Source organism: Odontesthes bonariensis, chromosome 13 (assembly GCF_027942865.1).
Source record: "Odontesthes bonariensis isolate fOdoBon6 chromosome 13, fOdoBon6.hap1, whole genome shotgun sequence".
In the NCBI taxonomy this organism is placed as follows: Eukaryota; Metazoa; Chordata; class Actinopteri; order Atheriniformes; family Atherinopsidae; genus Odontesthes; species Odontesthes bonariensis.
This window is the reverse complement of record NC_134518.1, coordinates 23,053,967-23,068,133: the sequence shown is the minus strand read 5'-3', so window position 1 is coordinate 23,068,133 and position 14,167 is coordinate 23,053,967. Positions and strand designations below refer to the sequence as shown.

At 42.5% G+C, this 14,167-nt stretch overlaps 1 protein-coding gene across 10 annotated transcripts in view; it reads left to right on the top strand.

The window, feature by feature from the left end:
* The window catches only part of dlg3 (discs, large homolog 3 (Drosophila)), an 88,683-nt gene that overhangs the window by 21,699 nt on the left and 52,817 nt on the right, over nucleotides 1-14,167 (top strand). For 2 of the 10 annotated variants that reach the window (XM_075481641.1, XM_075481637.1), the window contains exon 1: nucleotides 2,916-4,047. The exons of 7 other annotated variants lie outside the window; for them this stretch is intronic. In XM_075481641.1, coding sequence (XP_075337756.1) covers nucleotides 3,682-4,047 — 366 coding nt within the window. In that variant the 5' untranslated portion in view covers nucleotides 2,916-3,681. Of the gene's footprint in view, nucleotides 1-2,915; nucleotides 4,048-14,167 lie in introns of those variants that run through there. One more of the 10 variants, XM_075481644.1, reaches the window with a different exon arrangement.

Here is a 14,167-nt window from a genome sequence, read left to right as displayed (position 1 = left end):
GTGGGATGCAGAGAAGCATCTATGTTTTGATTTTCTCATTTAATGTTTCCTTTTTCCACGTGTTCAGAAGCCACAGCCTTCATTCCAAACATACATCATGAAACACTTTTGTCCAGGTTGAGATTTTTACATACATTTTGACTCAGTGTTGACATATTTTCATATTTTCTTCCCATACACACACATATATGTATGTTTTTGCTACTTCTTTCATTGCCAAGATTACTACAAGATTTCAGTTCTTCCGAATCTACTGCAACTACCAACCTTTTGCTTTATATCCTGGATAAGACTAGTTATTAAATATGGCAAGAGTCTGAGTGTGATTACCACACAGCCTGCTGGGATGTTGTTTAAGTGTTCGCTTTCATGCACTGTTCCGAATGTTTTTCTTAGAAGCAGCTTTACATTTTACGATTAAAACGTTTCGTTGGGTTTATGTTTGTCCACTTAGGAAATTCCTGTAAGACTTTTGTTTGCCGTGTCGGAAAAGGAAAAAGAAGCCTTCACATGTGGCATTTATGATGCCGTTATTCACAGACTTGATTTGATTGTACAAACAAACATTGAAAGTTTCAGTAGAAAATGAGCGGTTGTTTTTCTCCGGTAATTATTAGACGTTATGTTGCTCTGACGCTTGTGTAATCCTGCCTCGATTTGACGCCGTCTCATCACTCAAATGTCTCTTAAAAGTAGCAGATGAGTTTAAGAAGCATCAAAATTCCACGCTGATTAAAACAAAGTGTACACATCCACGTGGAAAATCTTGATTACATTGAAAAATAACTTGTCTTGCAGGACATGTTTGCTTACTCTTCAACAACAAGCTATTTTCTGTCTCCTGTAATAGCTCTGATTTGATTGGCAAGTAATAACTTCCTGTTTTCCTTCCTGTCATCCTGATACGGAAAACCTGCAATTAGCTCCAGCAATTAATTGTCTCTACACAGATTTTACAGTTTATATTATGTAACATTTAAACGGAGAGATTTCTTTCATCTTTACCTTCTTGGAATTGAACTCCTCACATCACAAGTGTTTTTTCATGTTTATGCTCAAATTTCTGTGTTCATTCGAATGCAGGTATGGTCCTGTCTCCATTTCCCATTCTTATTATGTCATTACTTAGTAAATCAGACAAAGTATATTGTGTTTGTTTTGTGCTGCACACCCCCTGAATGCGCTGAATGTTGGACAGGATGTGACCAGTTTATGAGAGCGACAGAGCAAGGCTGGGCAGGGATGGTCGCAACATGTGCTCGCTCATGTGTGCCGGGATCAATATGCTTACAACGGCCTTTCAAGCCGCTGCTTCAAAGCCCCGCCTCACCGCTGTCATTGGCCTCGTAAGGGTTTGTAACTGCATCCCGAGGCTTTCAGTTCTGATTTCTGCTTAAATTTGCCCCTCTCTTGCGCTCTTTTTCTCGGAAAAAATCTCTGCAGGTTAGAATGAAAGAATATCATTCTAATGAAGTGAGTTACTGTTGCATGTAATTAAGTGTGGCTCAGCCTGCTGTGTGTGCTTCCTGGTAGTGCTGCAACACAATGCAGCGGGCCTTTGTCCCAAGATCCTGTTCAGTTTGACCCGAAGGATGCACAGATCAACTGAATGAATGGACATATACATATGGTTTAAAGGCACTAAATGATTCTTCAAATCAAAACACTGAAAGGGTGCTAGCATTAAGTAAGAACACTGTAACATTTAGACTGTGTATAAACATACTATCTCCCCCATGCAGACACACCCAGCTTCGTTTCCCGTCACATTTCATTAATAATGCATATATGCGGGGCTTTAATGGCGTCACTGTAACATTCTCTCTCACTTCTCTGGAAAGATAAAGCTTCACCTTCTGTGTCAGGATGTTTTATATCTAGCTGTGATCAACCCACAAATTCATAAGCATGCAAAATGGCTCACAGGCAGTCCTATCGCATGACTGAAAATATAACTGCCACCAATACATGAAAGCCATATAGTCTCTCCTTCTCTCTTTTTCCCCCCTCACACATTCTCACTCTCAATCTCTTCCTCCACCCACTCAAAAGCTCAAGCGTGTAATCTTGTTGGTTTGGAGCACATGTGTTGATGTCATCATTGTGAACACAATATAATTCCCCTATGGTTCCTAAATGAGGCTCCAGGAGTGCAGCTTTCTGCCACTGCTTTTATTTTGTCCCAACCCTGCACGCGGGCAGGAATGTTGCTTTGCATCTCTAGAAAAAGGAAGGGAAGAAGAACGATGCAAAGTAATACAGTGTCATTCAAAGACTACCACTGTTGAGAGGAAGGTCTTTGTGATACCCGCAAGGAAAAGGATTTGCTTCATCTGCTTCCACTATGAGATTATTTACAGATGTGTGCTGTGACACAGAGCCTGAGGTTGACAGTTGATAGCACAAGAAAGCCTTTAAGTCTGAGGCTTGAATTAGAGATGACTTGGGAGGTGACCAGTGATCAGTCAGAGAGACAGGGGTGCTCTTTGTAAGTTGGATTTTGGATGCCCTGGTCTGATGAAAAACATGGATTAGACTCACAGTTGCTGGATTAGAGTCTGGGGATCGTCATTGACAGATTGCGGATTAAGATTTACTGACATTTTCTCTTAAAAAAATTTGGCGACGGAACACATTAGCAGCTCTTTTACTGTGGCACAATTTGTGAAAATGTACTACCACACCAAAAAGCAAGCAGCGGTGAGGCTTACGCGCCGCTGCCCCTTTAAGAGCAGCGAGCGAAGCGCTCAGTCCTGTTGGTGCTGCTGCTGCTGCTGCTGATGGCTGCGCTGCAAGTTGATTGGCTGTGGCTGTCAGGGCTGAGGTGCTAGAGGGATGCTGCTACGTATCCCTCTCCTCTCCTCCCTTGCTGCCTCTACCTCTCTCTCTCACCACCTCCCTCCTGCCTGCTCACATCCCTCCGAATAAATCACATCTAGGGCAAGCTGACTGAGAGGCGATCCAGTGCTCAGCTCCTCTCTGCAGGCTGAGAAAAGAGACAGAGAGCGAAAGACAACGATTTTCAACGCAGGAGGAAACGGGAAGCTACATCAACAGAGGAAGATTTTCATCTGCGGATATCATTTATTTATACATATTGTTTATATATCTATATATATATATTTGTACACACGCATATAGATATTTATATATATATCCATTTATCCTTGTACATATATGTATCTGTGCTTGTCTGTTTATATTGATATTTTTATATGTATTTGTGTGTGTAAATATATATGATATATAAACAAAAGAGTATATATATGTCTATGAATTTATATGCTTATCACTGTGAACCAAGAGAAGCAAGAGGAAATTTCTACCATCAGAGCTGGTCTCTGATTGTGTGGTGGCATACAATATTTTGATTATTTCCTTTGATCTTCTACGTCAAGAGGACAAAGACTACGTGCCCATTTTGTATTTTTTGTTTTCCTGTTGCTGCTTCCCATCCCTCTCAATCTCTTTTTTTCCCCCCTGCATCCAAGAGGAATAACGGAGAGTGACGGGATCTGACGAATAAGGGAAAATCTGTAGAAATTCTTGTGATTAGTGTTATTTCCGTCGGCATTAGCACTCTGCGAGCCGATCACAGCGTGCCGAGTGAGATCTGAGGAGGCAGCAGAGACAGAGTGCCACGCCGCTCATCTCAGCGTCAGCCCAGCCAGCGCAGCCAGCATGCACAAACACCACCACTGCTGCAAGTGCCCAGAATGTTATGAGGTGACCCGTATGGCTGCCCTGCGTAGGATGGATGCCCCAGCATATGGAGGAGACTGGCAGGCCGAGTCCTATGGATACCCACCTGGGTATGGGGGAGGCCAGACCTTACCCCCTCCGGCCTCAGGAGGCGGTGGAAGCATGGGAGGAGGAGGGGGCACTCTGGGGAGAAGTAAGGGCAAGATAATGTCTGGTGGGGGCCCTGGAGGCCCCAACCCAAAGGGCCAGTCCAAGGGTGGCCCCAAAGTAAATGGCAACAACTCCAGTGGACAAGGAGGATGGTGGCCCGAGTGCACCTGTACCAACCGGGAGTGGTATGACCAGGTAACTCTTCTTCTTCTTTCTCACTGTGTTACGTAGCTCAGGCTTGTGGGGCCTGACGAGGGAGAGTGGGATGAGATGAGGAGTTGTTGAAGTAAAACATTGATTGTGTATCTGTTGTGTCTGTTAACGGAAGAGAGTTCATATTCAGCATTCATCCCAAACCTTTCCGTTTGCCATTTGTTGACTGTTTGTTCCTCTATTGGAACAAGACTAATCTGGTTTCACTGCACATGCATGGAGATGATCTTCATGTTTGGGATTGATGCAGATGACTAATGCTTATAGATTTAACACACCTAGTGTGTGTCGTCAAAAGCTTACGCTGATGCAGTTACCGTAGGCCAACAAAATGTTGTATTTTTCTTCCATCTTTTCTTCCATCGAAGCAGCACTGGGATGCAGTTTGCATTCATCACGTTTTTCCTCTAACCAACAACTCAGACTTTACCGGCTGACTTTGGAAATGAAATGTAAGAAATAGATTTGCAAGACATCAACTCACTGAAGGATTATGTCTCATTAGCTAAGAGCAGAGGAAGAGATGACGAAATCGATGTCTGATACCACTTCCATTCTTGTTTGGCAGGCCGTTTTTGCAATCTAAATATCATGAATGATTTGTGTAAGACAAATGGAGAACCTGTTTCTAAGTGCTGCCTGTTATACATTTTGCACAGACTGAGGCAAACTGTCTCTTTCCATGTGCTCCATTTTGTTTCTAGTATCCTCATTTATTTACATGTGTTTATGAATTACAGTTGAGAAAAGGTCAGGACAGCTTCAGAAGCACAGGCTTTAATTAAGCAAGGTGCACGTATGTGAGCATGAGAGTGAGCTTGGGTGGGGGAAGGGTAGCTTGAGGAGCATGAGATTCAAGGAATGGTTCTTGCTGTGCATGAGTATGTGCCTATGCAGTCTCGTATTTGCGGCATGTGAAGCCGCTGCATTGTTTGTATCGCCTCCGTTTTTTTGGTCTGATCGTGTTTTTGGAAGGAAAAATATGAAGTAGGAGGGTGAGAAGAAAATGGAGGCTGAAATTTCACAAGCAGAGTGAGAGAGATCCCCCTGAGCTGAGCCTTCATAGGAGCCGCAACCTGGCTGATATTAGCAGATTACAGCAGCCAAGGAGGAAAGAGATTTAGCTTTGGGGAAAAGAAATGGAGATTCTCTCGTGGTTTGTGTTAGATTACAGCTGCATCCAGAACAATCAGGCGTATTTCATGTTTCACACATATGAGAGCTTGCAGTAGATGTGATTATATAAGCAATTATTGCTTACATTGAGATTTTAGTCTCCGTCAGTAATGCCCACTCTTTTTTTTCTTTTTCTGCTGCACATTTTCATTATATTTATTCAACATTCAAATTACACTGGGAAAACATTTGTACATTCCTGATGAAATGTGATTTTCAGCTGCAATGTGATTCATTTAGGGATCTTATATTTGATGAAGAGGCACTAACAATGAATTAACCTCTCTGTAGAGTACTGACTTTGCTCCCTGGTTCTTCATACGAACTCTGTAGAGAAAATATTCAGGCTGGAGTATGTACAGTTTTACAGTGGAATTAAAAGGGCTGGGATTGCAGATAAGAAGGGTCAGTGGGGTAAAAATTAAAAGGTTGAAAAGGATAGAAATAAGCCAATAAAGACAGGCAGCAGCTCTGAAGGGGGGGGGGGGGCATTATGTAAGAGGAGGAAGTTGGTGGTGCTGTCAGAGAGAGAGGCAGGAGAAGCACTGACACTATGGACAAGCATCTGTCCCTCAGTCTCATAAAACGGACATGTGAATAGCCAATATGTGCTCCCCCCTTCCCATGAACCGGCTGTAGCACGGCATGGATGGAAATGCACATCCACCGTCACCCCCACCCTTCCAGCTCTCCTCAGCTACTGTTGCTCATCCTTGTTGGGAAATGTGAACGCTTCCCTTCCCCCACTACCTATACACAGCCCGAGAGCAGGGCAGTAATCACACACGCCCAATCACACAGGAATCCTTATAGCTTTCATAACGAGCCGTGTTTTTGGATGCTAGCATGATGATACGCAGTAACCTTGCACAGTCATTCAGAGTGATCCGAGGCAGCTTTTTATAGCTGGATCATTGACATTTTTAAATGGCTCCTTTAGCCATGAACATTTCATGTACGTGCAAGGAAATCATTAGACACCCCGAGACATAAAGATGACATATTAATTTCCTTTCTCTGTCATCTATTTACAAAACGGTTGTACCGCTTTTGTCAAGAGCTTGCTAGGTTAATTATGGCTGATTTCAGCTGGGATTATAAGAACATTCTTTTAAAACAAGAGCTTTTGAATTTAAATCTGAGGAAAGTAGAGACCTCAGTCTACTGGGATCATCACTCAGAAACCTCCCTCTTTCCCCGGCGGGCTCCAATCTGTCTTTGTGTGTTCTCCAATTCTTTGGCTATGATTAGCTTTAAATATTAATTGGATTTTACTTTATTTATTAGCATCAAGATTTAGTTCAAAATGCTCTGCTAGAGCTGTTGTTTATTACAGGCCTCTGTGGTGGTAGTGTTTTAAATGAATGCACAGACACAGTGGGCGTTCCCTGTCAAACCCTCCCATAGGTGATTACCACTTGAAAGCCTTCGGGTTTGATCAGAATTGTGTGTTTATTTTTTTCTCTGTGTGTGTATGCGTGCCTCTTATAGCCACATTGATTTATCGGTGTCATTGGTTTGTACATCTGTCTGATGAGATTTTGCTGGGTCGGATTTGATTTGCCATTCCTGTAACAGCATTCCAGAGAGTATTAACGGACGGGATTTACAAGTGCTCCATTTCCAAATGTCTTGAGCTGAATCCCACGCTGTGATCCTGAAAGGTTCCTTCTAAAACTGGGAATATTCTCCTCAGATCAAGCCAGATTTATCTGAGAGCTCGTCTTAGATGTGTGCTATCTGAATTAAAGTGCACTCAGTATTTCCATACATTTTCTTTAAAAATCTGGTGTGAACACAAAGATGGATGACATTACACATCCAAATGCAGTTCCTGCCCGTGCATACAGTCTAGTCTGATGCATAATTACTACATGCTTATTTTTAAAGTGTTAAGAGGAGAAGTAAATCTGCATATTTAGTTTCCCTAATAGATAAGACAGCAGATTCAAGAATAAGTATTGTGCACAATAAAACGGGCACTGTGACTTGCCTTATCATTTCTAACCACGTTTTACATCTCCGAATCACATGAACTCGAATGATTGAAGCTGCGAGAGACTTGAGACATCAGGAAACCCAGTTATCCCCCAGTACCACCATGTTCCGGAACCGCAACATACCTGGAGTGTCCAGAAGCACGAGGGCTCAGACACATGAGGAAGGTAGAGAACAATGAAACATGATCGCCGCTAAGATGCACGAGTTGATGTGTCAAAATAAGTTTATGGACAGATTAAATGATTGTGAGTCTGGATGGGCCCGTGTTGGATCACGAACAGACACAGATTATCACCTCCAGTCTATTCCGAAAACCTGCTGCCAGTTTCTGGACGACATTCTCTTCAAGCAGGAGTACAAGAACTCCATAGAATTTAATAAGGGCGTGATCTTTATGCAAGAGCCATCACATGCGGCAAAGTCCTCCACAGTGAGCAAATAATGACCCGGTCCCCCCTCATCACCTGACTTAAAGCTTATTCAGAACTTACGGGCCTTTCTCAGATGAGAGATTTGAGGCTGTGGTTTCTGCTTCAGTGAAAGTAGATCATGAACAGAAAAAGAAACTGAAAGACTGCATGAACCGAAGGCTCATCGCAGTTATTGAAAAGAAGGGTAGTTGTACAGAAGGTGTTTTGGAAAGGTCCCATCGGAAGGAGTCATTGGGGCAGACCAAGGGCTCGCTTGAGAGGTCATATCTGTCGGCAGGCTTGGGAACACTTCAGCGTCCTTCCGAAAGAGCTGGAAGAAGTAGCTGGGGAGAGGGAGATCTGGGGATCTCTGCTCAGACTGTGATTGTGAATTGGAAGGGCATTTTATCAATAGATATACAGTATTTGAGCTAAAAAAAAAAAAAAGGCTTTTTGTGGCACTTATCTGTTACACTTACTGTTGAAATTGAAAAGAAACAATCAAAAATATCTTCTGTAATGTATTGGAGCGATAATTCTGCACAGTAATACCTTCCTAATGATGATGCACACTCATAGTCCTCTTTAGACAGTAGAAAATTTGTTTCTTTGTTTAGTTTCACGTCCGTGGTTCAGTAACATTTTGGATCGGATCAACCGACAATGTTGTGTTCATTAGGCAAGAGAAGCAACCCTTAGAAACTCAAGTTGCCTCAAACAACAACACTCATTCTAGCTCCATAAAGACATTGCTTTTATTGGCGCAAGCTGCATTAAAACGTCAAATTGATAATTGAGACAAGCTATAAGACATGATGGAAATTGGTGATCCACAGTTAGAAGCACATTAAAGACATGAGGAGGGCTTAACCCTAAACATGATCCACTGAGAAATATTCTTTGGGAGAGTCTTCGCTTCTCCCGATGAGACCACGCGGCTTTAACCTCTGGGAATAAGGATGTGATGAAAGCAGTAATCTGTTCTGAGCGCTTTCTTTTTTTCATGGATTTTAATGGCTTTACCTCTGCAGCTTTGGCTGTAGGTCTCATTTATATCAACGGGAGTAGAAGCGAAGTGGTTCGGTTGTGTGGTCGTGTTTGTGTTTTCAGAGGAAGCAAGAGGATGGTTTCTGCTCATAGCGTACGGATTGAGGGTAAATTCCTTTTCATTCCATTTATTTATGGCTTGGGATCATTTAACAACAGTCTCTAGCTGTTTGACAATTGGTAGAGATCCTCCACAGAGCCACTGGGTGAATTTGTTGCCTCTTTAGCAGATTAGTTGTACTTGTCATGCAGTACGTTTGCATACACAGCTAAGCTGAGCTTATAGCTCAACGAGGCCATTTTGTTGGACTTCTGTCCTTGTCCGAGCATACGATCACTGGAGGGGAATCGGCTTTTTGACCAAAGGATGTCCATCTACGCTACCATAGGTGACACTTTCAGCTGAGAACAACTGATAAACTATTCAGCTGGCAGCAAATTAGTACCCCATTGAGTGGTGAGTTAGATAGCTTTTGATCTTTGTATATTCCATATGTGCCATAATATTACATATGATTGGCTTTTATAGTATTCGAATTCCAGCTATATTTTTTGGGTTTATCAATCTGAGTTCAGGAATTTTCTATTCCTATGTCATTTTAAAGAACAATATTAGTCGTACGAACGCATTCATTTGATTTTTTGTTTTTATAAACATCATGTTAACTTTACTGACTGCTTTGATTCTGGCAGTTCTGGCCTTTGGGTCCATGAAGTTCTTTTCTTCCATCTCTCGCAGTAATCCAAGACTGCAATTGTCTTGTTTATAGTTTCTTTTGAATTTGTAAACACTCTACTCTATGCTATTCCTTTTGAAAACAGAAGGAAGAAGTGTACCAAAAAAGCCCGAAAGCCTGTTTTTAATCCCGAAACAAGTAAGTTCTCGGCTCCATGAAACGTCTCACATGTTGACCCTAAGCATGCGTTGTGTTGTTTAGCCATCGGGCCAAACATTAACTGCAGCAAACCAAAAGATGTTAAATCATCAGGAGGTGTAAAAGATCTAATCTTTCTCTGGATGTTCACTGCTGTTTCCCACAGTTGACAGTGTTTGAGCAGCTCTCATGATGGTGGCAAAAGATACTCCACCACTACATTGTTTCACCTTGGGTGTACGGGGTAAATTTTACTTATTTATTTGTACATGAGAAGATAGTCAGAGCAAGTAACTTGAAGCCAAGTGTTTTGATTTAAAACATCGCACTTCAATGAGCTCTGCTAAAACGACGCCGGAGCAAATCTTATCTCTTGGGTAGTTGGAAGATATTTAAGCTTGCTAATCTTGTTTGATGTGGTTTCACCGTGATGTTGACCAGCTCTCACTGTATTCAAGCCTGAAAGAAGTACAAACAATGTTATCAGCCAGTATAGTTTAACTGAAAAAATGGTTTCAGATGTGTTAAAAATGTAGAAATGCAGCATTCCAGAGCAACAATTTGAAAAACATTTGGTGACAAGGAGCAGCAACTGATGCTACTAATGAATATTTTACTATTTGAATATTTCACCCGAGGTTCCTCACTCTAATCGAAATGAAAAGGTGAAACATTTTCAAAAGTTTAAATGTTTCTAGAAAGAATGTTCACTTTTTAGTCTTTAGCAACCATGTGTGCATGGAAATATGTGCATATTGCAGAGTAGTAGTAGAAGATGGATGTTTGGAAACCTGCTGCAGACTGTGTGGTTCAGATTCTAACAATCCACCGAAACCGGATCTCAAAACCAATTCATAACACATAACTTAATTTCACCTGTCTTCCATGAAACCTCCAACATCAAACCCTGTTAACACAAAGCAGAAAGACACAAAGGGTTCTTTACCAGTGAGACTTAGTGGGTGAAAGGAATCATGGGTAATGCTCTACAGTACAAGGGAGGTAAGGTGCACTGTAATATTCATGTGCACTTTGACAAAAGTTAGCTTTTTAATGCACTGTGAGAGGGGGCAGGGGCTGAGTGCCTGGAAGAAAAAAAAAAAGGCCAGACTCAGAAGTTGATGTCAGCATGCTGAAGAGACTTTGACAAGCCAGCCACCATTATGTGAGCTGAAGGGCTTGATCTGTAGGGAGAGCTGCTGTAGCTGTGACCCAGAGCCTTGACTGCGTTGAATCCCACCTCCTACGTTTACCTTTTAAGCGTCCACTCGGTTGCAACTCGATCCGTTTGTATTGTTTTTATCGTGTAAATGCTGGATTCATAGGAACGTGTTGTTCCTTCTGTTCATCAAGTGGTTTATTCATTGCTGCAGCTTGACTTCACCTGTGTCTTGGAGGCTTTTGTACGGTGTTACAGGTGCAGTAGCCTGAAACTGCAGACGCTGTGTGTGTGTGTGTGTGTGTGTGTGTGTGTGTGTGTGTGTGTGTGTGTGTGTGTGTGTCCTGCTGGAAACGGAGGTTGCCATGCCCCTGTGATCCATATGGTCATTGTCAGAGGCCCTGCCAGGGCTCAGCCCCATATCAGCAGCTCGCCTGTTCCCCTTGCTAGCGCTCACTGCCAACCAGGGGAGGACAGTAGAGGAGAGAGGAGGAGGGAGGGGAAAGCTGTTTGTTTGTTTGCTTGCCTGCTTTGTTTTATTTAGAGGTTTCTGCTGATCACAGTAGAGACTGGCCTAGAAATGTGGCAGCGCTGTACGGGACGGACCGGACTCCTGAATCAGCGATGGAAGCATCGGATCTTCTTTTTAGAGAGAGAAGAGGGGGACACGGGGCTCTTTCAATGGAAAGAGGTGACGGTGTTAAATGCATTACCACTGCGACTGTTAATTAAATAGGCCCTCGTTGTGATAGGCTCTATTTACAGATATTAAAACCCTTTTTTTTTTTTCCTGCTTTGCCTGACTGCTTTTTGTAAGGCTGCCGTAGCATCCTCAGGAAAGTGCACCAGTTCCGTCACCCACATGCTGCTGCGGAGTATGTGTACATCCAATCAATATCAGTGAAGAGCTCGTCCCGAAGCCTTCTGACTCCTCTTCGTTTGTGTGGGGGAGTGTGGGCGCTTTCAACAGTGCTTGTGCTGTTTTTGCTTGTCTTTGACCGTCATATCAGCTGTTATTTTGGTAACACTTTACAATAAGGTAAAAAAATAATAAAAATCCCAAACAGTTTGTGCCAAAGAACAGAGCTTAGAACCTGGAGAATTTTAAGATTCAAAAAGACATCCTGCATCGCTTCGTATCAGTAAGCACATTAAAGAAGAACTTCCTGATGCAGTTATCAAGCGGCCTGTGTAGATTCATGAGAACTAAACTTGACCTTTATTTCAAACAGAATTAACCTTATTTCAGTTGAAGAAATGTCCCTCCTGTTCTGATTAATGCGTTGCACACAACGCCATGAATGTGACGTTATGCGAAGTCACCTGATGCCCGCATCTCTTCTTTGAAAGAAATGCTGTTTTCAGCGACTGCTTCTTTCTTGCTGCTTCCTCTTTTTTCCTTTTTTTTCTTTTTAACTGTTTTAAAATGCGTTTGAGAAGCTGCCATTGGCACTCCTCACTTCCCACTCAGATGTTTCACATTAAAAACCTTTCTGTGCCTCAAAAGCTTTAGTTAAACACATCTGTGGGAGAGGTTTAGTTAGATTTGCACTAATCCAGCCTTGCTTGATAAAATGTTGGAGATGAAATGATTGAAATTGGTTTGTAAATGAAAAAAGCGTTATTGGAAAAAAAAAAGAAATCGGAGGAGCAGAGCTGTAGTGCACAGATTGACACAGCACCATACTTTATGATTAATCTGATCACAGCTATATGTGAGAGTGCAGGTAGTTCACTGTGTTTTCACCTGTTTTTTCATCATTCGCTGCAGTTATTAGAGAATTGACTATAATTTGAATGCCTGCACTCCTTTTGAGAATTGAACTCCCTCCACTGGCATTGATTAAAACCAGAGAAACTCATCTTTGCTTCATAATTGCAAATCATATCCTCATATGTTTTCCTCTGAAACGTATAAGATATGAATTTGTAAAGAAGTGACTAAATGTGTGCACAAGCTGTCTGTCCACTTTGCTACTTCGTTCTACAGCGACATTTCCGGTAGGACCACAAAAGTACCGAGGCTCGATGCTCACCTTCATGAACATCATTTTGTGTTGATCGTTAGGGGAAGTCCCCACAGAAGTGATCACAAATAGAGTCAAGTCAATCACACAACCTGATTATAGCTACTCCTGTGCATACTTGGTAACATTTTCTTCATCTGGGATTATTGGGGTCGTGTGTCCTGGCTGATTGGATGACAAGTGGAGCTCGCCAACTGTTCTGAATACACTGAGGATGAACTCAGATCTGATCCCTTAGACCACACTCAAAGGTGGTCTGGGACCCTTCGGGCCACATTTCTGTAACCTTCTGAACACAAAGCCGTCTTGGAGCACATTGGAGGACCACTTCCTTCTTTGACTTGACTCACAGAAGCGGTGGAGCTCCTGCTCGTCCTTCATATTCATTTCTGCTGAGACAGTAAACAAAGCAGCTGTGAGTGCAGCGCCAGATCTGGAGCTGTCCTGGATCTCGTCTTTTAATGGCCCAAACGTTTAGAGCTGAGTCATGCATATGCCTGCTCCTCGAAGCTGAGGGCTTTTAACCTGGCCAGACCTCAAGGGTAACACACTCTGACCACACAACCTGCTTCAGAGCTCCTAATATTCAGACTTCATGATTACATTTCCTGAAAACAGGCTTTCATTTCATTATTTTACTGATTCTTTTCCGGATTATTTCCCAGACATCTCAATCAGATTGAAACAACATTTAAAGCCATTGGGTAGAAAGACTGAGCCTGCTGATGTCTGACAATGTAACCAAATTTAAATCATGTGGTTGATGTAGAAGAAAAGGCTGAACTGTTAGATAACTCAGAAAAATCAACAAGTTAACCGTCATCTTAAAAATTGGTGAGTGCCTTTTAGGTGGTGATCAAATGTTGGTATTTTTATCAGAACCCACCAGGAAGCTTTGGAGCGAATGTATTGTTGCACATTACAAGGTGCACACACACCCCATGAAGCTATCACAGGCAGTAAAGTTTCTGTTTATATGAGCAGATGTTTTCAGCCTTTTTCTTCAGAGGTGAATGGGACTGAAAACTGCAGATAGTTAGAAAGTTTGTGTGTCTTCAGGCAGCAGAGGTGTGCTGCCTCCAAGCTCTGCAACAAACTAATCAATTATTTGATGGCTCTTTTACCTTTCTCACATCACATCTGATCCATAAGCTTCCTGAAATGTTTGTGCTGGTTAGCTGACAGGGTGGCGTGGCTGCATATTGTTTGCAGACGGAGCGGGTAACTGATATTAGATGACAAGTGGTCACTCAAGACGTACATTCCGATGCCAGGCGTGAACACAAGTACTTGGAGCCGTCCACTTGTGATCGGATCACCAGGGATGCACCGATTTCTTCCCCACTCGTTCAGAAACGTTTGCACTCGCACACCATTTTACGTCGTTCTCTCTTAGTCTGCGTGTGT